This window comes from Phodopus roborovskii, unplaced genomic scaffold, assembly GCF_943737965.1.
Source record: "Phodopus roborovskii unplaced genomic scaffold, PHOROB, whole genome shotgun sequence".
Taxonomy (NCBI): domain Eukaryota; kingdom Metazoa; phylum Chordata; class Mammalia; order Rodentia; family Cricetidae; genus Phodopus; species Phodopus roborovskii.
In genome coordinates this window covers 17,435,935-17,463,202 of record NW_026126558.1, presented here as the reverse complement: position 1 = coordinate 17,463,202, position 27,268 = coordinate 17,435,935, and the positions used below count along the sequence as shown (strand labels likewise).

The 27,268-nt window shown below is 44.8% G+C and overlaps 1 protein-coding gene across 1 annotated transcript in view; it reads right to left on the bottom strand.

Annotated features, from left to right (window-relative positions):
• The window catches only part of Fa2h (fatty acid 2-hydroxylase), a 53,017-nt gene extending 29,817 nt beyond the window's left edge, over nucleotides 1–23,200 (bottom strand). Inside the window, exon 1 of the mRNA XM_051201764.1 lies at nucleotides 22,775–23,200. Coding sequence (XP_051057721.1) covers nucleotides 22,775–23,185 — 411 coding nt within the window. The 5' untranslated portion in view covers nucleotides 23,186–23,200. The remainder of the gene's footprint in view (nucleotides 1–22,774) is intronic.
• Between the last annotated feature and the right edge of the window lie 4,068 nt (nucleotides 23,201–27,268).

The following is a 27,268-nucleotide window of genomic DNA, read 5'->3' as shown; positions in this document are numbered from 1 at the left end:
GACTATTGGGGGGGCTGGGCTGCACCCACAGGGAACAAGCCTGCAGGGAACCCTGTACCTAGCTCCTGGGTGGGTTGGGTGATAGGCTGACACTTGAAGAGCCAAGGTCTTAAGGTACATGAAGGGAGACCCTGAACTTCCTCCTCCCTCCAATACACAATGACAAGGATCAACTTCAAGAGAAGCCAGGGGGTGACGTGGTGGTAAATGTTCATTTTTACGTGTGTTCTTTCCCTTGTCTCTGGCCATACACCAAGCATGTCACCTTCAGGGCCTCACTTCCTCGGAGAAACACCCTTCCCCACTCACTAACCCCCAGCACTTCAGAATCGGATCTTATTTGTAAATACAGAATTAAGATGGAAATGGGGGGGGGGGAATTAGAGTATGTGCCAGAATGGGGGAAACTTCAGAGCAAGGGGTACTCTAAGGAGAAATGCTATGTGAAAATGAAGGCACAGACAGGGAAGATGTGTCAGGAAGACAAGGAAAACCATTCTGACAGAGATCTACCAGAAGCTGTGGTGATACCTGGAATGCAGCCTCTAACCACACTCAGAAGGAACGGCTTTAATTGTTATCTCTGACACAGCCTAGAATCACCTGAGAGGAAAGCCTGAACTGAGGGACTGCCTAAGTCATACTGGTCTGTGGGCATGCCTGTGTGGGACTGTCTTGTTGGTTAGTGCAGGAGGGCCTAGCCCACAGTAGGCAATATCATTCCCTAGGTAGGTAGTCCTGGGCTGTATAAAAAAGCCAACTAGGCCAGGCTGTGGTGGTGCAGGACTTTAATCCCAGCATTTGGGAGGCAGAGGCAAATGGATTTCTGTGAATTGGAGGCCAGCCTGGTCTACAAAGCTACACAGAGAAACCCTGTCCCAAAAAACAAACAAACAAAAAAGCTAACATGAGCCAGCAAGTAGCATTTCTCCATGGATTCCTATTTGAGTTCCCACCCTGAGTTCCCTCAATAATGGACTATGCCTGGAAGATGAAATAAAACCTTTTCTCCTCAAATTGCTTAGGTTGGAGCGTTTAATCACAGTAACAGAGATAAAGCCAGAATCCTCTGGCACCTTGGCAGTAGTCTTCTGGCACTCTGAGATGATATATTCCTGTTGTCTAAAGCACCTACTATATAGTAATTTGTCATGGAATCTAGTGGAAAGTCATTAAAGTCTTCCTCAGTGTCTCTTGGAATCCAGACAAGGCCACAGAGTTAGAGGGAATTCACTAGGAGATAAAGCCACACTGAAGGAGACAGCAAAGGTGACCCTATGCTAAAATGTTGGAAAGCAGTCTCCTGATCAACACAGCCTTTCTCCCTGGCCCACAGTGGTAACTCATGCATAGCTCTTAGAAGAGACATCTGACTGTTTCCCTTCCTGGCTCAGAAGTAACCTGCTCCCCTTTCTTTAAGGCCTGAGAAGTCACTCCCCAGTTTTCTCCATTTAGAAGTGTTGTCATCACAGGCAGGGGGTGCTTGGGGGTGAGGGTGGTCACACACCACTGCTCTCTTTAACACTAACCCTGTTCTTTGTACCTCCTACCTCCTCCCCTGCTGCAAAGCTCCTGGGACAGCCATGACATCTCCAAGGAGAGCCAGCATCTCAGTGGTCTCAACATACATCTCCCTGAGGGACTGGCAGGAGGTTCTATGGAGGGGGAAACTGAGGATCAGGTAAGCAATGCAAAGTCTCTCAGATGATTAGTCTCTGGGAGGATTCTGCTCTGGGAGGGATGCATTGGGATGTCTCCAAACCCCTAGCCAGGGTCCCTGTCTCAGCCCCCAGCACTCCTCTAGTCCTGGCCCTGCCTTCCCTAGAGAGGGTGTGCTTGGAGGGTGCACGGGGAGAGAACAGTGCAGAACAACAGAAAGCCTGCGTGCTGCAGCGCAAACAAACAAATCCAGCATACAGGCCATCTGAAAGGAGGCAGTGTATGACAGGCGGGGGCTGCAGAGGGAGGGGGGACTGCATAAAGGAATGTTGTTTGAGAAAGCCGGGGCTGGGCACCAAGGGATGGACAGATGTCCTTTTATCCCTCAGCCTGGGTTGTGCTTGAAAACCCTTTCTGTGAAATGAGACTGGCGCCCCTGGCCCTGTGTCCAGCTGCCTCCACCCGCTGCAGGCACAGAGGAGGTGGTGGCTCCGCACACCTGGTAGCACACTGCCCAGGGCTGGGAGCAAGGGGCAGGCCCCAGGGAGAAAGATGCTGGTGCCAGGGCCTTCTGGAGCCATAGAAAGAACCTTCTTTGCTGGGAAGGCTTTGTATTGACAGGCACTCCCTCAAGGGCTCCCCAGGAGCCACCTCCTGGGAGTTGACTGTCTAGAGAGCAGGAAACTTTAATAGCAATGAGGGCAGGGCCTGCTTACTTCTCCTTCTAAGAAGCTGCTCTCTGTCTCCCTGTGTCCAAATCAGAAGCCAGATCCTTCTGGCTTCTGGCTGGCCAATCTTTTGTGTACCTTGATGATCACATCTGACAACTGATGAGCCATTGGACCCCCAAAGGAGGGCCATGACCACCCTCTCCATAGTCATGGCAGGGTTTGTCTACTCACCAGACTGTTGTAGCCACTGGTAGGTTGCCATGTGCTGTGGATGACACCACTCACATGTGCATATGGACAGCACACATTAATCCCAGCACTTGGGAGCCAGGGGCAGGTAGCTCTGTGAGTTAAGAGGCCAGCCTGGTCTACAGAGTGAGTTTCCAACTAGCCAGGGCTACATAGTGAGATCATGTCTGAAGATCAAAACCAAAACAAAACAAAACGTACCTTGAGAGGAGTTACCTTGTTAAATTTTATTCCAAATAGTGTCTTAGGATTTTTATTGGTATGACAAAACACCATGACCAAAACAACCTGGGGAGGAACGGGTTTATTTCAGCTTACACTTCCACATCACAGTCCCTCACTGAGGGGAGTCAGGGCAGGCACTCTAACAGGGCAGGAACCTGCAGGCAGGAGTTGATGCACAGGCAGATGGAGGGGGACTGCTTACTGACTTACCCCTGTTGGCTTGATCAGCCTACTTTCCTATTATCCCAGGACCACCACTCCAGGAATGGCACTGCCCACAGTGAGCTGGCACTCCCACATCAATTACTAATTAAGAAAATGCCCTACAAACTTGCTTACAGGTAAATCTTTTGGAGGCACTTTCTCAGTTGAGATTCCCTCTTCCCAAATGACTCTAGCTTGTGTTAAGTTGACATAAATTAGACAACAAATAGCCATGTATGGTTAGTGGCTACCATACTGAGAGCAAGCTCCAATTTCATGTGTTCAATTACTATTTGGAAAGCTTCATTGGCATCTTAAACCTAGTATGGCCCCAGTGAACATAAACTGCCCCACCCAAACGCAGTATTGTCTCCATAGATAAAGCCGCCTACTCACTCAGGTCAAAACCACTGGAACCACCCCAACCTCTGCCATCTTTCCATTTCAATATTTAAGTCACCAGTTAGTTCTAGTGGTTCTGAGACCAAGACAATCCCATACTCTCCGCATTGTCATAGCTAGGTCAGTCCAGGCTTCCCGGCCCGGGTACCATTGATGGCCTCTAACTCTCCAACTCCCTTCAATCTATCACATGATAGGTCAAACTGTTTATCTAATGAAGTCCACTTCCCCCTCCTCCACACTTGCCCTTACTCATGACAGTCCCTCTTGTTCATACCTCAGGCCCTTTGCCCTTCCTGTCCCCAAACATCGACTCTTTAGAGAGGCCCTTTATGACTACCTCTACCTGCTTGGGCTGCCACTCTGTCACACCCCTAGTTGAAGAGATGTTATGGATTCTTATTCTGTTGTGTATGCAGAATATTTTTATTTTGTTAGAGCACTTACCACACCACCTGAAAACTGTTGTATCTGTCCCTTCCTATAGCTAGGTAGAGAACCCAGTGGTCTTTTCTTTTTCTTTCTTTTTTTAGATGTATTTATTTATACAGTGTTCTGTATGCATGTACCCCTTCAGGCCAGAAGAGGGCACCAGATCTCATTACAGATGGTTGAGTCACCATGTGGTTGCTGGGAACTGAACGCAGAACCTCTGGAAGAGCAAGCAGCCAAGCACTCTTAACCTCTGAGCCATCTCTCCAGCCCCCACAGTGGTCTTTTTATCCTGAGCAACAAACACCAGAATGTCCGTGGTTTTAAAGAAAAAAAAAAAAGAGTGGAGAAGGCAACCCTAGAGTCCCTGGGACCAGCGGAAGCCTTGGCCAGCCCTGCCTTTGGAGCCTTCCATAGCTGACAAGGACAAGTGTCTGATGTCCAGGTACAGACAACATGAGACGAGCAGGTCAGAGAAAACCCTACCAACCCTGGCCACGCCACGGGGAAGGGCGACTTTGTGCAACCAGGGTATCACTAATTCTCTGGCTCCTCTAGCAAGCAGGAGTTCTGGCACTCAGAAACTCGCTTTAATACCATCTACTGGCTTCCACCTGGCAGAAATCTACCTGCTTCTTAGTAGCAGGGACTCAGAATCTTGGCTACAGTTTACCCACACATTCTGTTTTCCAGACCTCATTGCAGCCTCACACAGTCCCATGAAGGGAGACAGAGAGCAAGGAAACCACAGCTCTGCAAAGTGAAGTGACTTGTTCAGACTCAAGCCTTTAAGATGCAGAGTCAGGATGATGGCACCTTCTTTGAGCTTCAGTCCAAGGCTCTGTCCCAGGGGACAAAAGTGGGGGTACTTGAGTAACTCGCTAACTAACTTCCTATGCCAAGCTTCTTTTTGCTGGATCTTTGATAAACCTGAGTGAGACACAGCCCCAGTCAAGCCCAGTACTTGCCCTTTCTCCAGCTCCAACCCTTGACCTTCTAGGACAGTGGTTACAAAGGCGGTGCTCTGGAGTTACACGGGGTACCTGCTACAAACACATGCCTCCAGAGAATCTGACTTTTTAGGTTTGGAGAATAGAATCAAGCAAAATTCTTATATTCTCCTCATCCTAAGGCATTCCTGAGATGCATGTTTATGCACTCAGGTGATATTTTATAGCTTGGAGGAATCATGTTCCATTCCCCCAAATTCATATTCACCCTGTTAATAGGACTGTTTGGAAGCTAGGTCTTTGAAATGCCAACTAATGTGAGGTCACATTAACTCTGGATGGGCCTTCACTTCAGTACAAATGGCATCTTCATCAGAACAGTGAAACTTGGACACACACACACACACACAAAACACACAAGAAAGACCCTGTGAAGATGGAGCCAATCATTGCTAGGTTTTTAAGCCAAGATCGCCAAAATGGTGGCCCTTGCAGAAGCTGGGTTTTACATGTGGGGCCTCCAGAAGGAACCAATCCTGTTTATATCTTTATGTCAGAGGTCACAAGGGACTATGAGAATACATTTCTGTTGTTTTCAGGCACCTAGAGTGGTGCTTTGTGATGTAAACATATGGGGAAGAAACTAACCCGACATCACCAAAAGTATGACCCTTTGCTGCATGCAAACATGGCTGTGCTGTTTTATTTTACTTCCCTACTCCTCCTTTAAGGCCACAAACACTTACGTATTTCTTCCAACATTTCCCTATTTGGGGAAAAAAAAACATGCAACACAGCTGAATCATATCACCAGCATCTCATCTCTTCTACCAGATCTCATCATTCATATTCTGGTATCTTTGTTTGGTGATGGCTCTAGCAAAGCCTGCCTCCCCATCATCCCCAAGCACGTGGATTACAGGTGGGCAGTACCATGATTCTGACTCATTTAAATGGTGCCTGGGATTGAACCCAGGGCTTTGAGCATGCTGGGCAAGCACTCTACTAACCGAGTTCCATTCCCAATTCTCTATTTGCTCTTTAAAAAACTTATATAGCCTCACTCATGAAATCTCAACAACATGGTGCCTGAATAATCCCTGTACAGGTTGGCATTGCAATTTAGATAGGAGGAATCTTATAGACCCCATCTCTAGATAACTGACTACAAGCAATAACCAACTGCAGAGAAAGGGTGATTTAATCTTCCCCAGAGATGAGTTCCCTAACTAGTTATCCAATACCAAGTGGTCAGCCCTAAAAATATGAATACAAGCAATACTAAAGGGACTCAGTAGACTGTACTTGTATTTATTCATGTGTGTGCACATGTGTGAATAATAAAAAAGAAAAAGTGGCCATGAATTTGAGAAGGAGTTGGCAGGGCATAGGAGAAGGAGGGAGGAAAAACTATTTAAAATTTTTATTTAAAGCTTGTGCATACCAACATCTAATTCTTGTAATCACAAAGCTACCCATCTCAATGTAGGAATGCTGGGACTGTAGATATGCTCCACCACATCTGTATTCTAGCATGCTTCTCTGGTGTGGAATTCCCATTGTCAGGCTTGTGTGGCAAGTGCTTTTACTTGCTGAGCCATCATATTGGCTCTGATACACAGACCTTAAGGGTGAAGGCAATGCCCTAATCAAGATACAGACCATTTCCTTTACACCAGGAGTCCATTATTTTTAAGATTTATTTTTTATTTTTTAAAATTATGTGTGTATGTGCACATGAGTGCAGGTGCCCATGGAGGCCAGAGATGTCAGATCCTCCGGTATCTGGAGTTACAGGCAACTGTGAGCTACTCAATGGGAGTTCTGGGTATGGAATTCAAACCCTCCTCTGCAAGGGCTGGGTGCACCCTGAACACTGAGCTGCCTCTCATGCCCCCAAGAAGCACATCTGAAAGATAAGCTACTAAATGCAACAGCTTCTCAGCTCTCTCAGCCTCTGGGCATCCACATGTACATCCTGACCTGTAGGCAGTGCCTCTAGCCCCAGGCTGCTGACACAGAGCCAGGCAGTGCGTGGGACCTGCTCTGATGCTGAGTTCAAGGGCAAAGCTGCTGCTACATTTTCCTTCCTCAACTCTCCCCTTTTCTGCATTCCCCAGAATTTCATGGCCATTCCAAAAATACTTACCCAACCCCCACTTCTGACCTCGCCAAACTCCCACTCTGGACTCTGCAACCCCCAGCATGAACTTGAAGGCTAGGGTCCACTGTCTGCTTATGTTTTCATAAACTGGCTTCCTCCTTGATTTTGCTCTTTGATCACAGGGCTTAGGCTTAGGGCTCCAGCTTCTAGACGTTAGCACTTTTTTTTTTTTTTTTAAATACAAGACATTTCACTGAGAAATGTCTTGTTTTTTTAAATTTAAATTAGAAATATGCTTGTTTTACATGTCAATCCCAGTTCACTCCCCTCCCTCCCTGCTCCCCACCAACCCCCTGTTCCACCCCATTTCTGCTTCATAGGAATGGAAAGAAGATAAAATGGGTTACTTTTTTTTAAAAGATGTAGTCTTACTATCTAGACTGGGCTAGTCCTGAAAAGCACAGCCTTCCTGTCTCAATCTTCCTAATGCTAGGGCTATGGGTGTGTGCTAACACACACTGATAAGTGTTTTGTTGTTGTTCACTTTTTGAAGTGCTGGGGGTCAAACCCAGGGCCTTTGTAATCAGTCTACCACTGCCCTATATTTCCAGTACTTTGATTTCCTTGGTACAAAATTGAGCTCCCAGGTAGTATTAAACATATATGTAAATTATTGGTATGTGATAAATATGAACTTTTAAGATCCAGTAGGGCAAATATTAAAACATAAATCTATTGGGATGATCAATTAAAAAGTTTGACTCTTACAATAACAAGAACAATTAAAAAATTTGACTCTTACAATAACAAGAACAATAACAATCCATTAAGCATAGCTTAATAATAGGTGCTACTTTTTAAAAAATGTGTAAAATCTTAAAGGAAGAGTTCTTTCTGAGGAGAACCAAATTGATAAACTTTTTTTTTCTCATATTTTTGGTTGTGAGCCTAGCCTTTAGTGACTGAGCCATCTTTCAAGCTCCTGTCAAGAATTCTTATGATTTTGATGCCAGCCTGGGCTACATAGTGAGAGAGAGCCTGTTTCAAAAGGAAAACAATAAGATGATTCCAGAAGTAGTTAAAAAAAAGAAAGAAAAATTAGTATAGTCATTTATGATGGGAATTTGGCAACATCTATCAAAATACAAAATGTACATTATTATGTTAATGCTACAAATTTATTTACAAGCATTTGAGAACTATTGTGCATGCATGCCTGTTTTGGGGGAAAATATCAACAGGAACAGCTATTAAAGATGAAGTAAACAGATAAATGTTCCCATACTGCTATGTGGAAAAGGTACAGAACACGTCACCAGGTAAAGAATGCAGCAGCTTCCTGAGCCATGTGTACTGCATGAACCCTTGTTGTGAGGAATAGAGGAGACTACACATATGTACATGTCCAAAGTGTTTCAGGGGGCCACATAAGAGGCTGAGGGTAAAAGAGACATTCATTTCTTCTGCATATTCCTTTCCACTGTTTAAGACTTGTAAGTATATTAATATGTAATTATTGTAATATTTTTTAGAGTAAATTTAAGCCAGGAAGTGGTAGCATACACCTTTATTGCCAGCACTCAGAAAGCAGAGGCAGGAGGATTTCTGAGTTTGAGAGTAGCCTGGCCTACAGAGTTAGTTCAGGACAGCCAGGGCTACACAGAGAAACCTTGTCTCAAAGAGCAAGCAAACAAACAAATGCAATTTTGAGGAGATATAGAGAGACTCTGTCTCAAGGAAAAACCATAAAAGAGGAGGAAGAGGAGGAGGAGAAAAACAGGTTTGAGGGCTGGTGAGATGGCTTAGGAGGTAGACACACTTGCCACCAAGTCTGAAAACCTGAGTTTATTTCCCTGGATCTGAATAATGAAAGGAGAATACTGACTGTCACAGTTGTTCTCCATATACATATGGTGGTTCATGTGCGCGCACGCACACACACATGTAGGCTTGTATGCACGCATAAAGAAGTAAGTGTAGGGAGAGTTGACTCAGTGGTTAAAAGCACTGGCTTCTCTTCCAGAGGACCCAGGTTTAATTCTAAGCACCCACATGGAAGGTCACAACTATCTATAACTCTAAGCCCAGGCTCTCTGATGCTCTCTTCTGACCTCTATGAGTACCAGGCATACATACAGACAAAACACCCGAACATATAAAACAAAAAATGAATTAAAAATTAAATAGTATGCAGTTTTAATTTTTAAAAGGTATGATCTCGCCAAGCAGTGGTGGCACACACCTTTAATCCCAGCACTAGGAAGGCAGGGGCAGGTGGCTCTATGTGAGTTCGAGGCCAGCCTGGTCTACAGAGGGAGTGCCAAGACAGGCTCCAAAACTACACAAAGAAACCCTGTCTCAGAAAACAAACAAACAAGGGAGAAAGAAAGAAAAAGAAAAAAGAAAGATAGGTACTATCTCACCTTTGAGCAAACTGAATGCTTCTAAACCTTTGAGAACCTTCTACTTAATGAAATGTCTTTAGTGGGTTTTGATTACTATCTATTGAAATGTGAACCCACATTTGGTTTGGGATATGATAGACTTGTATTCAGGGACCATGCTCTTTCCCATTCATTTCAGAAGGTCTAATATCCTGCACCTAGGACTATCCAGGGGAACCTTCTCAAAGCTCACAAGCATTGGCTACATGTAAGGCTCAAGGCCATAGCAAATGCTGCCATTTCTAAGGCTGCCTGCCTTTGAATGTAAGTTCGTATTTGTTTTACCTATTCCCTGTACTTGACAGGTTCTCTTTTATATCTATATCCTGGCATGAAAAGGCATTCAGAAAAGGTGGAACGGGGAAGCCAGAACTTTCTTTTCTCTCTTTTCCTCTCTCCCTCCCTCCACAGTCCCTTCTTCCTTCTCCCCCGCCCCCCTTCTTTTTGTTATGAACTAGATCTCATGTAGCTCTGGCAGGCTTCAAACTTACTGTGTCACTGAGGATGAACTTGAACTTCCAATTTCCCTGCTTCTGAGTGCTGAGCCACCTTATTTACTCAGTACTGGGGACAGAACCTAGGGCCTTGTGCATGCTAGGCAAGCACTCTATGACTGAGCCACATTCCCAGACCTGATTTGTTTCCATCAGTCTTTACTCTCTAAGGCATATAATATACTCCATGTTCTACATGCATGACACATGTCTCTTCCCCTCTTCCCAGGTCAAACCAGCCACCACTTGATACTAACAGATCTAGTCTAACTGAGAGGGACTCCCAGGTCACTTGACTGGGATTAGCTCCAACTGAAGATGCATATTGAATATCTCACTGGGGTGAGTTCAGGCATGTTGGAAGAAGCAAAAAGTTCCATCTCCTCTTGTCCCCTCCTGCTAATGGCTTTGCTCTTAAGTCTGCTTGAGCTCCAGTGTGTCATCAGCACAGATTTAAGGGATGTCGCCCAGAGCATACAGACAAGGGAAACTAAGACAGGAGAGGCTTGGGAACTCCCTCTGTTGGCATTCCAGAGGTAACCCCAGAGGAGGAGAGCACTCTCTGATCCCCTCCACACCGGCCTGCCATGATCACAGCTCAGAGTATGGCAGAACAGTGGGATCCTGACCAGACCACTCCACTTTACCCCATGGCTCTCAGGTCCTGGAGTGGAGAAGCCATTACCCAAGCATTCCCTCCAGGTCTTCCAGAAACGGGTGATGACTGCATGTTTGGTCCCCATGGTAAGTATCTGGGAGGAAGAGGAGGCAGGCCCTGCAAAGTCATCTGACCCTGAACAGTCCACCTGAGACATGTGACAAAGCAGAGAGGAGCCCTCCGCAGCCCTGAGGCCTCCTTCCACATTTAATAGAGGCCAGAACAGTCCAATCCCCCAGATGTCCTCCTCTATTGTAGCTTAGGCCAGACACCAGGGACCTTCCAGAACACTGACTGCATGCACTGCCAGGACATCAGGCCCCTTAGCACACTGGTTCCCAACCTTGCTAATGCTGCGGCCCTTAAATGCTGCCTCTCATGTTGGTGTGACCCCCCCAACCATAAAATTATTTCATTGCTATTTCAAAACTGTAATTTTGCTACTGTTATGAATCATAATGTAAATACTTCATATGCAGGGTATCTGATATGTGACCCCTGAAAGGATCATGTCTCACAGGTTGAGAGTCGCTGACTTAGCATTCTGGGGGACATAAATGATTATTATTTCAGATCTCCCATAGTTTGGGGATGTTTCACAGTCCTTAGTGCCCAAAAGAAAGTGCTACCACCAGGAGTGGTCATAGATGCTTGCAATTCTAGTACTTGGGGGATGGAGGCAGGAAGATCAAGAGCTCAAGACTAGAGCATCAGCTACGTGACTTTGAAGTTAGCCTGGGCTACATGTCACTCCATGTCAGAAAGAAGAGAAGAAAGGAAAAGAATAAAAAGACCAAACTTTGCCAGCCTGGTTAAACTAAAAGTATTTAAGTCACAGAATCCAGAGTAGAGATGGAGCAAGCAAGGGTCCTCAAGTCCCTGGGACTCCAGATGCACCTTTTAAGCCAACATATTACTCCATCTTACAGTGTGACTTCCAACCCCTCATCCTATGGAGACTGGAGTGTCCGACCTGCTGGTTAGTCAGTACAGAGCATAAAGGAGTGGGGCATATGTCAGGGGAAGGTGCACCTGCTCTGCGCTGGAGGTCTCTCTAACACACAAGGTAGAGGTCAGAAAGCAAACATAACCGACCATCTTCTGAAAGCTGAGAAGTCCAGGTAGGAGGTTAAGAGCGACCCTAAAACACCCCAGCTTACTCCAGAAAAAAAATCATCTGTTCCCCATTAGTTTACTGTCATGCACAGTTGTCCCCAATGAGTTAATGGGAATACCATCCAGAAAGCTCTCTGAGCTAAACAATCTACTCTACCTACTTTAAGGGTTCAAACAGAAATTAGAGCTTGGCATGGTGTTGCACACCCTTAGTCCCAGCACTCGGGAGGCAGAGGCAGGCAGATCTTGAGTTCAAGGTCTACAGAGCAGGTTCTAGAATAGCTGGGACTACACAGAGAAACCCTGTTTTGAAGAAAGAAGACAGGAAGGGAGGGAGGGAGGAAAAGAGGGAGGGAGGGAGACTGAGGAGATGACTCAGTGGTTAAGAGCACTGCAGAGGACCAGGGTTCAGTTTCCAGGACCCACATCATGACTCACAATCACCTGTAACTCTAGTTTCAGGGGATCTGAAGCCCTCATCTGGCCTAAGGTCTCCTGTAAACATTTTGTGCATATCAACCTGTGTGGACAGACAAACAGACACACAGACATACACACACAGACACACACACACACTCTCTTAAAAAGGAATTCAAGTAAAAGTCATCTATAATAAATATATTTTGAAATACAAATTGCTTTTAAAAAAAAAAAAAAACTAAGCCACCTTACCAATAGTTGTAAGAATTATTGCCATGCAGGTGTTCTATCTAAGTTCCTAAAGACATCAGTCACAAAGTACAGCAAAACCATCTTAACATCTTAACTACCAGACATAGAAATTTAGCTTCTGTATTAGTTACTCTTTCTATTGCTGTGCTAAAATATCCAGACAAAAGCAATGTAAAGATGGGAAGGCTTTGTTCTGGCTCAGTTTGAGGGTATGGTCCATCACAGCAGGAAGGTGAAGGAGTTGAAGTAGCTGGCCTCAGTGTACCCAGTAAGGATTAGAGTCTGATCAAATCCCATTGTCAGGCAGCTTCCTTCTTTCTATGCAGCCTTGGCTCTAAGCCCAGAGAACAGCATGGCTCTCCTTTAGGGTGGAGCACCTCATCTCAGTCAGTCTAATCAAGATAATCCATTATAGTAAAGTTCAGAAGCTAGCCTAATCTAAACAGTCGGTCATAGGTGTTCTCAGAGGCTCACCCCTGGCTGAGTTCAGATCCTGTCAAACTGACAATCAACACTATCACAGTCCCTGCTCACAAACTGATGATCAACACTATCACAGACCCTGTTCAGTCACCGACCATCCATCTCCTTCTCCAGCTTTTCCCAGGGCAAGGGTAAAGTGTCCCATCTCTCATAGTTGGAGATTGCTATCACAGGACTATATGTGATGTCACAAAATGAGGTTGAAAACTCAGTGTCAAAACAGAGGGCGTTTCTTGCATCACCAAAGATGAGAGAACTCACAACTCAAGTGTAAATAAGGACCTGAGCCAGGTCCTATTAATATTGGAAGAGAGTCAATTAAAAGCTGAGACACCCCCCACCCACCCCAAGACACTAACTTGTTCATCAAGGGATTAGGAGAGGCCCCCGGTCCTCACATAAGCTTGTTAGAGTGACACAAGAGCTAATCCTGCTGGGAAGCACTCAGAATGGAGTCTAGAAATGGATAATAATCCATTGCTTACTATTGCATTTCTGAGAAATTGCCTATGTTGGTTCCAGAGTCTTTTTCCTTTTCTAAGAGATAGCCAGTTCCCATCCCCTCATCCTACTGCCTGAGAAATACTGGTCTTCATTTAAGGCACCCTGACCTTTTATCCTTGACCGCAAAGTCTCTTCAATTTTGAACCAGGAACCAGCTGAGGCTTTTTTGTTTGTTTGTTTTTAACGGCACCCTGTGTCATCAAGGTGGTTAAACCTGGCACTCCCAAGGGCTTGCCAGGGTCAAAAGAGAGCATCTGAGAGGCCAGGCTGATATGGCATTCACCCTGGCTTGGGGCATTATTGATTGTAGAAGCCACATTTATTGTAATGAGTTTCAATAATTTAATAATCAGGTATGGTACACATGCTTGTAATTCTAGCCTTCAAGAGGCTGAAGCAGGAGGCTGTGAGCCTCAGCTCACTTTGGGCTACAAGGCAAGACTATGTCTCAAAGAACAGTAATGCTGAAACCTTGTATGATAATGTACACCTGTAATGTCAGCATTTGGGAGGCAAATGCAGGAGGTAAGGAGTTCAAGGAGAGGCTCAGGTACATGGGACCCCAAAAACACAACAAAGTACCCCAAAAGAGTCTTTTGTTTGATGTTCATGAGTAAATGATAACCTAGTGCATAGACTTCCTTTTTTCCTCCCTCCCTTCCTTCCCTGTTTCTTTCTTTCTTTCTTTTTGAGGCAGGGTCTCATGTAGTTCATGTTTGAAGCTAGCCTCAAATTCCCTAAGTATGTGTTGTGTCCTCCTTCCTCTAACTCCCCAGCTGCAGTGCTGGCTGGGGTTATAGTCATGTACCACCAGGCCCAGTTTGTGGGGTGCTAGGAATCAAACCTAGGCCCTTATACATGCTAGGCAAGTAGACTAAAAACTGAGCCACATCCCAGCCCTATATTTTTATTATTACATATGAGTAAAGACTACCAGAGAACAATCAGGAGGGTTGTATTACTTGAATTCATAAGCTCAAACCAGATTTCTAAAGAAATCTACCCAGTCAGACAGTGGTGGTGGTACATGTCTTTAATCCCAGCACTTGGGAGGCAGAGACAGGCAGATCTCCATGAGTTTGAGACCAGCCTGGTCTACAGAGTGAGTTCCAGGATAGGCTCTAAAGCTACAGAGAAACCCTGTCTCAAAAACCAAAAAAAAAAAAAAAAAAAAAAAAGAAAAAAGAAAAAAGAAAAAAAAGAGAAAGAGAAATCTCCCCCAAAACTATGATTTCCTTTCCAGTATTATGCAACACTAAGCAATGCTAAGGAATACTACCATGCAGAGAAGGATATGAACAACAGAATCCTACCTCCTCTTCATGTGCAAGATGAAATTATGACAATTTCCTTGGGCAATAATCAACCAGATGTGTTGCCAATTGCCAGGTTCTACATAACCACGTGTATTTGTAACAATTTAATTTCTGGCTACTAGCTTTCCCATAACAGGGGGTTAAGGCCATAGTTCAAATATATCAAAGCAAATCCAAGATTGGCTTATCTGATACTACTACTTAAACATCATGAAATATATTATCAAAATAGGAAATAATAGTATTCCTGTAGTTATGCATTGAGGAAATGCTTCTCAATATAAAACACTAGGTCTAGGCTTCATATTTTTTAGCCATAAGCTTTTCAAGTGCATTGAGCATTGGGATTGTTGTCCACGCCCCCTTTTATTATTGATGGAGTGTTTTTTTAATGTATAGAGGAATAAGTAGTGAGAGTAATAGAGTTGTCTGGCCACCTTGGATGGGCAGCAGCTAGAGAAGACAGAGCGCCACTACCTGAGGGCTGGAGAGGTGGCTCCAGGTGGCTGCTTTCCCAGAAGACTTGGAATCAATTCCTACTATCCACATGGCAGCTCACAACTGTCTATAAATCCAATCCCAGGGCATTTGACACCTTCTCCTGACCTCTGTAGGTGTACATACATACATACATTCAGACAAAACATTCATATAAGATACAAATAAATCTGAGAAAGGGGAGGGAGAGACAAACACACAGAAACACACACACACACACACACACACACACACACACACACACACACACACAGAGCCTAAAGACTGCATGCTCTAGAGAAATTTGCCCTAGATAACTAGCAACCTATGTCATGCCTATGCATGTCATGCAGGCATTAAGAGCCACTGGTGAAGCCGGACATTGGTGGCTCATGCCTTTAGTCCCAGCACTCCGGAGGCAGAGGCAGGTGGATCCCTGTAAGTTCGAGGCCAGCCTGGTCTACAAGAGCTAGTTTCAGGACAGCTTCCAAAGCCAGAGAAACCCTGTCTCCGGAGGGAAAAAAAAAAAAAAAAAAGGCCACTAGGGAGCCAGTTACACCCTAAGAGCAAGATGGTATCCTAATTGCTTCTTCTTGTCTTGAACTTGTGGCAATGTTCCTGAATACCACTACATCCAGATGCTTGATGATTGTTGTTGTTTTTCCTTTGAGATGGGCTCAATCTATATAGCTAGTGCTGGCCTTGAATTCTCCATCCCCCTGTGTTAGTCTCCCAAGCACCTGGATTACAGATGTGTAGCACATTGGCTCTATTCCTATTTCCTATGGTCAACTTCACTCTTATCACTTGCAAGAAGCCTGAGGAGAAGTGAACAGCAGTGTCTGGGTGGGGAATAAGCTCCAGTCATTCTGGCTGAAACAAATGGAGGGCAAAGGTAGAAATAAGTGACTTACAACCCTCTTCCCTCCCTACCAACTCCTACAACCCATTTAGCTAATAAAGAAACAGGAGATACTTTTCATACATTTTAATTTTTGAATTATTATCTTTTAAATTATTCACACAGCCTGGTTTTCCAAACATCCCATTCATCGGCTTGTTCAAATTATCTCTTAGTTCCTGTTGGCAAGAACCAGTGTGCCAAGGTGTCCTAGTGAAACCCAGGTGAGGCACATAAGTCCAAGCCTCAGAGAGTTTGTAGTTTCATAGACAAGACAAAAGACAAGATAAGGTAGGCAGTGATGATACCTTGAGAGAAGTATATGTTGTAAAGGCTATGAAATAGGGTGTGGTAAAATGCTACGAAGATTTGACGGAAAGAAAAAGGATGTTGTAGAGAAAGAGATAAGAGAATCTATGCAAGACAAAACCTTTGAGATGGAGCCATGGGGATCTAATAAGGACTGACACAACCTAACCAAGCTCTCATTTGGAAGTGTCACAGACAATGTCGGACACTGTGGTGGCCTTCCCAGGACAGTACTGCAATAATGAGCATGATGGGACTCTGGACAAAGTAGAGGAGAGATTGACTAGAAAGGAAACTAAAGAGATTCCCGAGGACCAGCTTGTCACCTGTCATATGTCCTAGTTTTCTTTTGTCAGTTGGTCACCATTTTCCCCTTCAACTTGCCTGTAGATCCTCTAGGTCAGGGCAAGCTACAGAGATTAACTGTGGCTAGAGATGGGAACACTGAGTACCCAAGAGAATACTGAAGGAAGGAAGAGAGAGAGCATGATAGCTTTTATTAAAAAAAAAAAAAAAAAAAAAAAAAAAAAGCATCTGGTAGAGACAGAGGTTAGGACAGGAGCTGCCTCTGGGAGGCGCTGCTGGCTGGGAGGAGACAAGAGCTCATTGACTGTGCTGGAAGATCCTACATCTTCCTCTGAGTCATAGCAATAGAGGGGTTTTCACAACAGGTTCCCTCCCTGTTGTAAAGTCCTGGAACAGCTCCAGCACAGCACAGCTGAGCTGAAACCATGGAGAGCTGGGAACCTACCTCCACTTCCATTATGGAGTGGAGAAGAAAAGTCACTGAAATACACTGGCTTTGAAGACCTGGGTTGTCCTAAGCCATTTCCTTCCTTCTGGCAGATGAAAAGCAAGAGAATGCAACAACGGAGAGACTAAGATGTGGGAATCAGGGATACAGGTGGCACTGTAGGAAGAATGATGCACTTTCTTCCCAGGGTCCATGTCCCAATACCTGAAGCCTGTATGTTACTTTACTTGTCAAAAGGACTTTGCAGACGTAAGTTAAGGATTTTGAATTGGAGAGATTATCCAGGATTATCTGGGTGTACCCAAAATAACCCTAAAAGCATTTATAATAGGCAGATTGAAACAGACAGGTCAGAGGCAGAGATGTGATGCTAGGAACTGAGGCTAGAGTAATGAGACATTGGCTAGTGGTCACTCAAGGGACACAGGCTTCCCCTGGGAAGACTGAAAAGGCAAGACAGCCAGGCAGTGGTGGCACACACCTTTAATCACAGCACTCCAGAGGCAGAGGCAGGTGAATCTCTGTGAATTTGAGGCCAGCCTGGCTTCAAAGCTACACAGAGAAACCCTGTCTTGAAAAAGCAAAAAGCAAAAAGAAAGAAAGGAAGGAACAAATGAAGAAACAAACGAAGAAAGCAAACAAGCAAGCAAGAAAAGGTAGCTATGGAAGCTCTAGAAAGAATGTTGCCCTTCCTACTCACATCCGACTTCTGACCTCCAGAATGGTAAGCAGATACATTGGTGTCACTTTAAATCTCTGCCTGTGGCATTTTGTTACAGTAGCAATAGAAAATGAATTTGGGCAGAAAGCCAAAAGGATCAGGTATCCAAGTGGGGAGAAAGAGTAGTGAAGCAACAGCAGAGGTCAATCACAAGGCGGCTGCCAGGCCAAGGTGAGAACCAGCTGCCAGCTTTAGGGGAGAGAGGCTCACAAGAATCTGTAGAAAGGTAGTAAGGTGGGTTTTAGAGAGATGGAGTACCTGTTATTTGTCTAAGTAAAAAAAACCTACATGTGTGTAGGGTGGTGGGGAGCATATCAAACAGCAAGATTACAAAGAAGGACAGGTGCCATCTGGGCATCAATTTGGGGTATTTCCTGGCAATATTTCCAGAGGTGATATCTCTTATGGCTTCTGGGATCCCCAATAGTCCTTCCTATTGCTGATTTTCTTGCTCAATTCTTGTTCTCAAAGTCAATCTGGAGTGATACAGGGAGCACTGGGGATCTGTGTGTGGATTGGTGGCCAGGTCTGCAGATGTGCTGCTTGCTGGCCCTGGTTTCATCCTCCATGTAAGACTTACTGGTGTTACAGCAGGCCAGAATGGTTGGAAAAGGACAATGTTCTTTAATGGGCCAGGCAGGCCCTTGTGTGAAGTCCTTGGCAATGGAAGTCAGCTAACTGACTTCTCATCTCCACCCCACAATGCAAGTGGAGGTGGGTTCCCAGCTCCCTAAGGCTTCAGTTCAGACCTCTAAGTAGAGCTGTGCTGGAGATATCCCAAGGCTTTTCAGAAGGGAGGGGACCTTAAGGCTTCCTGCATTTAGATTCCCTTCCTATTTAATCACTCAAGCCCTGAGCATACAATACAAAGCCTAGCAGAACCAGAGGTGGCAGAAGCTGTGGGCTTCTTAGCCACTCAGATATGCATCCTATGTGGTTAGGATCTGGGTCTCCAAGTCCCCCAGACATTATGCTACTTCAGCGCTACAGTCTGGAAAGTTAAGCTTTACCTTGCTTGGGGTATTCTCAGGCAGATGGCTCATATCTCACTGGCCCCTGAACAAGGACTGTCCAAGTCTGTGCAACAACATGAGAAAGCAAAACAAACAAACAACAACAATAACAAAAACACAGTCTCTTTCTGACAGTTACTATCCTTTTGGTGGCAGATTTGAGGACCTGGGTTGGGCTGTGATGAAAACTAGAACTCTCACCAGAAACACATACATTTTCCCATATACAATTTCACCTCTTTCGCTAGTTCCAGATGACCCACAGAACCCCAGGTTTAAGAAGCCTTACTTCAGTGTTTCCTGTAGTGTGGTCTAAGCAGTACCCATGATGGTTTTAAGAGATACAAGAGACAATTTTTCTTCTTTAAGTTTGGGGCTGGGAATGTAGTTCAGCTGATGGACTGTTTGCCTAGCATGCCCAGGTTGGTCCCCAGCATCACATAAACTGAGCAAGCATGTAGCACATGCCTTTAATTTTAGCACTCGGGTGATAGAGGCAGGAAGATCCGAACTTCAAGGTCACCCTCTGCTACATAGTGAATTTGAGGCTAGTCTAGGCTACATCACACCTGTTTCCCCTCCCACAAAAAATGCATATTTATTTTAAAGTATATATAAGGCTGGATGTAGTAGAGTACACCTTTAATCCCAGAACTGGGAGTCAGAGGAAAGTAGATCTCTGTGAATTTGAGGCATGGTGTCAAAAAAAAAAGTCTGTGACTTCATTGGTCTTATTACTTAGGGTCAGTAAATGCTAAAATAAAAAATGAGTCTATATAGAGATGAATATCAAATATTGTAACTCAAATGGTATGTCAGTTTGTAAAGAGCTGTGATGGTGACTCATGAGTGACCAAAGTCTAGGGAACATAACATTTATGGGCTTGGAAGTAGGTTTAAACACAAAATTCCTTCCTTGATGATTTCTCTCTTTAAATTATTTACTTATTTATTTTATTGTTTGCATGTGCATGTTCAGAGTCCACAGGAGTAGGTCAGAGGACAGCTGGTAGGAGTCAGTTCTCTCCCTCCACTCTATGGATTCCAGGGATCCAACTCTTGGCAGCAAGCACCCTTACCCACTGAGCCATCTCACCAGCCCGGCTTCATTTTCTGAAGTGGTCATCACAACTCAAAAACTGGGCTTCACGGCCGCAGATGAGAGAGCATCTGCTGTCAATACTTATGCTAGGTAGCTTGATCCAACTGGCCTCTGGCAGCCAGGGATAGTGAGAGGGCCAGCTTCCCCCACCAGCCAAGGCTCTTTCACTTGTTCAAGGTGAGCAGCTCATCTCCCCTACCCACAGTGTGTTAGCTCAAACAAGTCTGACTTGTTCTGTGTGTGTGTCTTTGTGTGTGTGTGCGCGCGCACACACGTTCGTGCGTGCATACATGGGGGGTGTGGCAAAGTGGGGAACAGGGGAAATAAGTGGGGTGAGCCTTCTCCATGAAGAAGATATAGAGTACTTAATGAAGGGCTCCTAGGAGAAGGGGACAACAAAGTTAGTTCATAGCAGTTCCTTTCTGCTCCTCACACAACAGGAAGGGGCTCTTACCTCCAGAGATATCAGCACCCCTGAGGCAGCAGGAGAGGAGGGAAGTGGAGAAGGTAACATGGTGGAAGTTGTTAGAAGGATTTATCTAGTCATCTGAATCGACACCCCACCCCTGATTACCTTTCTCCCTCAGTTTAAAGAGAACTTTGCTTGATATAGTAAAGCATGCCAGTAGCTCCATCACTTGTGAGACCCAGGCACAGGGACCAAGTCTAACTAAGGACAGCCTGACCTAAAATAGCAAGATATCTCACAAAACAAAATGAAACAAACAAACAAAACCCACAAAAAGACATAAGCTAAAATAAGGGGAACCTAGTACTAGTCCTTACATTTGAGCTCTGCCAACAGAGTAACAGGAAACTGGAATGTAAGGTGAATGTGGCTGCTGATTAAATCTGGGTTGGAAGGTTGACTGTCAGATTTTAGTTTTCTATACATCCTCAGGTTGGGGCCCAGAAACCTGGGTATTTGCAACAAGACCATACTCTGGGGCTCTTGGGGTAACAGGTGGTTGGCCATCCAGGGCATCTGGAAGGAGTGACATTCAGAATTGCACTGAGTAGAGGCCACACCCTGCAGCTCCTGTCTGAAGAACAGTTACAATACAGGGCCCACCCATGAGCTATCACAGACCTGCCAGTCTCTAGTGTTCTGATCCCAACCCCTTGCCAATTTCTGTACTCAATTTTCTTGTATTTTTGGCTAAGCTTTCTGTTCCTTCAGCAAGACCTAATACTAAGCATCAGCTTCCTGATTGCCAACTCTGGACATTTTGTGAAATCTCTCAGATAAATCTCCTTTCCCTTCTAGTCATGGTGGTTGAGCTGGTCTTCTTACATCCTCTGTCGTTCCCTCCATTCCTTGTCACTGGAGTCAGGACACTCTTCCAAAGATGTAAGCCTTTCTATGCCACTCCCAGACTAAGTTCCCTGGCTTTCCATGGCTCTCCAAGTCAAGCTCTGGACCACAGCCTTTGAGGCACATGTGATCAAGCCCCAGTGACTTTCGGCTCCCATCTCTTTCCTTTGCCTGATAGCCCTTAGTCACCTTGATTCTACTGCTCTCTCTTGACTGTGTCACACTCTTCCCCCCCCCATACATATCGTCCCTCTGTATGGAATGTTCTTCCTACCACTTTGTCTAGCTAAGCTTTCAGTTAGCTCTTGGTAAAATGTCACTTTCTTAAGGTACTTCTTACTGAACCTGTTCTCCAACCCAGACTCAAAATGTAACTATTATAAATATTAATGAGATGTATTTAAATAATTATCATGAGCGTGGTATGGTCCCTCCTTTTACCATTAGCATGTTTGCTCCATGAAAATGGGAACCATGTTTGTTTTAATGTCTGTTGGGGGTGTCTAGCACAGTGTTATCAACCCACTGACGAACCAAGTGACTGAATAAAAGATAGAGATTAGATAAGATGGCAAGAGAAATGTCCTGAACAGTGAATGACCTGTCCTTTCACACAAAGATCTAACCACACTTGAAAGCAAGAGTAAGCAGCAAGGGACAATCACTTGTCACCAGTCCTATGCCAGATTAAGGAACAAGGCATTTGCTTGGCTCCAACCTGAGTCTACCAAGACTTTTTTCTGTAGATAGGGACTATGTTCCCAGCCCTTGGGTGCTTGGGATGGAAACAACTTTGATTCTGGAGTAAGAAACACTTGATTTTTGTACTTCCTAGTTGTTTGACATTTATAGAACCTCACAGAACCTCTTGTTTTCACATCCTAAAATGAGGTGGGTTGAAGGTAAGAATCCAAGCCACCACACAACAGTACACAGGTTAGCACAGCCTGGGTTAGAAGTATCAAACTCTTTTCCTTAGCAAGCTGGCTTGTGCACTTTATTTCACTTTTTCACGCCCACAACACTGTTTAGGATAGAAATAAAACCAGGGGCTTGAGGATATAATCTACAGAATGCTGTCCAGGTCCTCCACCCACCCACCAGAGAGAGCCCTGGGGGGTTAGCTGAGTAGAACTTTAGATTCATCCGTGCCTCCTTGAAGCAAGAGAGTGGTGGGCTGGGGAATGAGGACACGTGAGCCTAGGAACCTATTATTGAAACTAGAAAGGAGACAAGAAAGCCCGATGAAGAAGAAGAGAAGAAAGAAAGGGGGTGTGGGGGGGCTGGGGCAGAAACAACAATCCAAGTTGTCTGGGAATCCCAGTTGTCAAGGGACAGGGGCTGCAGAAGGGACATGTTGGAAGGAGGTTGCAGCCAGGTCAGGGGCTAACGCTGGAAAGAGGAAAGGCTGGCTCCTGGCGATAGGAAAGGGGGCAATGACCTGTTGCTTGGAGAGAAACTAGGGAAGCAGAGGGAGGGGAGGGCAGCAGCTGTCACCTTGCGTTCTCCAAGAGGGCAGGTGATCTGGGCTCTCCGGAGCGGAGGGCTGGGGGAGGGGTCGGAAGCAGGGAGCGGGGTGTGCCCCGGGCCGGCTGGTACCTGAGGGTCCACTCGCAGTTCGCCCACGTAGTACTGCTCCAGCCAGCGGCGGGCGTTGTCCGAGTGTCTGTGAGGTGGTCCATCCAGGTCGGCACTGATGTCCTGGCCAGCCCGCGCCCGCAGCAGCTGCTCGCCCCCCGGATGGTGCCGCACGAAGCCGGTGAGGTCGTAGAGGCTGGCCCCGCGGCGGACCCAGCAGGCGCCGGCCGCCAGGCGCCGCTGGACCTCGGCGGGCGAGAAGGAGGCGGCGGGGGGCGGAGCGGGGGCCATGGCGGGAGAGCGGAGCTCGGATCTCGGAGCCCAGCAGTCTGCTCCGCGGCCGCCCAGCGCGACTCTAACATCTCGGGAGCCGGGGCCGCCGCAACGGGCCGGCCGCCACCGCACCTGCTCATTTGCATGCCGTGCTCTCATTGGCCACTCGGTGGGACGCGGCTGGTGCCCGGCGCCGCCTCCCCATTGGCCCGCAGGGACCCGAGCCCGGAGCGCTGGGCGAGAAGCGCAGGCGCCAGGTGGCCCCGGGCAGGTAAAGGGCGTGCCCACCAGGTGTGTCAGGCTGTGGGTGGATGCCAGCGGATTGAAGGGGAATATGCTCTGCAGATTTCAAGAGGCGTCAAAGACAAAATGCAACAGGGCAGAGGTCTAATCTAGGGCCGGGGAATAAAAAATTTAAAGTTACCCCAAACTCAGCCACAGTATATAATAGCGTAGTATTTAAAAGAATTTATATCGTTGTACCATGTGAATGCACGTCTAAATGCTTGAATAATTTTTGTTAAGGTGTTGTAAGTTTATATTATATACATTTTTACTACAATTTAAAATAAAAATTAAAAAAACCTTTACTGGCTGATCTGGGTGAGTCAACAGATGGCTTTTTAAAAGGATTTATTTTATGTGTGAGTGTGTGCATTTACATCCTCCGTGTGCATGTAATGCCTATAGAGGCCAGAAGAGGGTGTCTATCCTCTGGAACTGGAGTTACTCTTGGGAGCAGCCATGTGTGTGCTGGTAAGGGAACGCTGGTCCAGTGCTCTTAACCATTGAGACAGCTCAACCATTGTAAATCCGTTTTTATTGAACTAAAAGTCATAATTAGTAGAACAGGATTGGGAAGGTGCACAGCTATTTTGTATTTTTTATTTAAATGTTTTCTACTTTGTTCATTATGGACATTTCATATTAGTTCTGAATTGTCAAAAACTATTAAAGTGCTTACCTTAGGAATTACTATTTACTTTATTAACTTGTGAATTTATTATATATCTATCCAGCTATCAGCATATCTCTATCACATTGAAATCTTGTAATAAAGATGTAGCTGATTCAGTGCCCTTCCCAGCCTCCTTATTTTCCTCTTGTTTGGGAAGGGCTGGGGCTTTGGAGATCTCTTGAGGTAGAAGTGGATTGCTGGCTTGCCTGGTAATTGATGGGTTTGTGCCTACTTCATCTCTTTTGTGAGTTTATTCTGACTGATAACTTTATTCTTAATTTCTGGGTAAGACACCATCTGGTGATTGGAACATAAAGCTTGTAATATTTTCAAGAAGGTAAAACAATTTATTCTGGGGCTAGAAGATAGTGGCTAAGACCTTCCACTGCTCTTCCAAAGGACCAGAGTTCAGTTCCCAGCACCACTGTCAGACAGCTCAAAACCACCTATAACTAACTCCAGTACCAAGGGATCCTGTACCCTCTCTGGCCTCCATGGGAACACACACATTTTGGCTGATGTTTGTTTGTTTTGTTTTTGAGACAGGGTCTCACTGTATTAGAGCTTGTTTTTTAGACCATGTTGGCCTTAAATTCATGTAGATCTGCCTGCCTCTGCCTCCTGTGTACTAAGATCAAAGGTGTGCACCACCCTGCAACACATAATTTTTTAAATTTCTTTTTGAGACGGTTTCTCTGTATAGCTTTGTAGACCAGGCTGGCCTGGAACTCACAGAGATCCACCCGCCTCTGCATGGGGGGGGGGTGGGATTAAAGGCGTGTATCATCACTGCCCAGCAGCAACACATAATTTTTAAAACTCTTTAAAACATTTATCTTGAAATTTGAAGTTACCTTGAATTTTTTGGTAGGCTCTTAAATTTTGGCCCCTCACTCATCTTACTACTGACCCCTGGGAGAGAATCCTGGAGGGATTCTCTTTTATATAAAGAAAAATGGGGGCCTTGGAGGCAAAGCCTATGGATTGGGTGTGATATCAGAACAGTGTTAATAACAATGAGAGTCACACACACCTTTACTTTCTCAGCTATGGATCTCGATTTGTAATCAGACTCCCGATTCTTAGGTTGCCCCATCTAGCTGACTTTTGTCGCCCTTCCAGAAAACATTTTTCTAGGTTGCCTCTGCTTATTACCACAACAATAGAAGCATATGTGGCCAAGCTAGCTGGTCTCACCCTCCAGGGGTAGGTAAAAGTTCCATGGTGACTATAGGTCTGCTAAAAACACAGCTAGCCATCAGACCTGGGCAATGAAACCTAAATGGTCACCCTCACCGCATTCTCACACCTACTGTGTTTCAAATACTTGGCATGGAAAAAGCAGCCAAGAATAGGCTCCTCAGGTGTGTCTGCTGATCCCATCTGTGGGAAAACCCGTTATGTTACTGTTTCTCACTACTGCCTTAAACACTCATTGTCTGAAGCTGAACAAACAAGTTAGCCACCCATTCAGAATTGTAACACTCACATTTTTTTTTTTTTTTTTTGCCATAGTAATTTCATGTCTCAAATGTGATCTTGGAGATATACTGTGTCAAGATGCAGAAATAATAGCAGTAATTACAACATTATTTATAGAGTAGAACTAGCCCACATATATATTGTGAGGGAAGAATGGTAGCAAAATATGTAGCCATTAGATAGAATTAGGCAGACTCAAGTCTAATGGATGAAATAATCTCCAGGAACAAGAACAGTGGGTATGGCATGCTAACAGCTAGTTTATTGTATTTATTTATTTTGAGACAGGGTCTCATTATATAATTCTGGCTGGCCAGGAACTCATTATGTAAACCAGGCTAGCCTCAAACTCACAGGTATCCAGCTGTCTCTGCTTCACAAGTGCTGGGATCAAAGTTGTGTGCCACCACTCCTGGCCTTGTTATTTTAAACTATGTAGTATCTAAAAATATCTTGTATGCAAACAAAAATATATGTAAATTTAAAAACAAACAGCATATTAACTAAGGCAGAAACTTGAACCTACTTTTGTACTCCAAACCATCTACATTCTGCCTCCTGATTACCAATTGTTAGCCCCCACCCCTGAGTTCTGTTGTGTTTCTGTTTTTTTCCTGTATTGGAGGTTGAACTAAAGTACATGCTAAGTAAGCATTCTACCAATAAGCTATACTCCCATTGTACCTTCACCTTTTATTTTTTATTTTATAAATTTGTTTTACGTGTGTGTGTGTTTGAGCCCACGGGAGCTCGAAGGCATTCATGTGAGTATATGCGTATGCATGAGGGGTGCCCACAATGGCCAGAAAAGAACATTGGATCCATGGTAATGAGTTACAGGGGTGTGAGCCACCTAATGAGATGCTGAGAATCAAATTCAGGTCCTCTAGAAGAGCAGCAAGCACTCTTAACTTCTCAGCCATCTATCTCTCCAGGCCTGTATTTTTTATTTTTAATTAAAATAATCTTTGCCACTAATCTCATCATAGAAACACTATGATTACAGAGTCAGACCTGTTACGTTGCCCAGCTTTGCACACATTCTAGAGATTCAAACTTGTAAGACAAGCATTCTACCTTCTGTGTCATCTCCCTAGCCTCTTTATCTTTTAACGATCGGTGTGTGCCTACAAAATATATTGCTTGAATTAAATTGGTTTTGTGTTCTGTGAAAAGCACATGACGTTTATGTGTTGTTGTGTAGCGTTGTATATTTCAGTTGATAGTGTATTGAGGTTCATTCATGTTGCTGAGTTCACCACAGTGTCATTATTTCACTGTATGAACATCCATTTTCCTTGGCCTCTGCATAGGAAGCACATTCCCCCCCCCCCACCCCTCTCTCTCATTTCAGGGTCTCACTGTGTAGTCCTGACTGATCTGGAACTTGCATTGCAGACTAGGTTAACCTGGAACTCACAGAAATCTGATGGCCTCTGCTTCCTGAGTGCTGAGATTAAAGGTGTGTGCCACCATACCTAGCTCTTTCTTTTTGTTTTATTATAAGCATTCTTGTACATATGTGTAAAAATTTCTATAGGTTATTTATTTAGAGTTATAAGTTACTGTGTCCTAGGATATACAATGGTTAAATTTACAAGATAATGAATTAGCTTCTAAGTAACTATACTGTATGAAAATCCCTACCTCCTTGATAGCAGAACCTTGATAGCTCAATATCTACATAAACTATGTGGTATTTTTACATATATTAAATTTATATATTCTCCTTCACATACTTATACATTCAGTGTTCAATTTATTCTTTGTGTTATAATACAATTCTACTTTATTTTTCCACA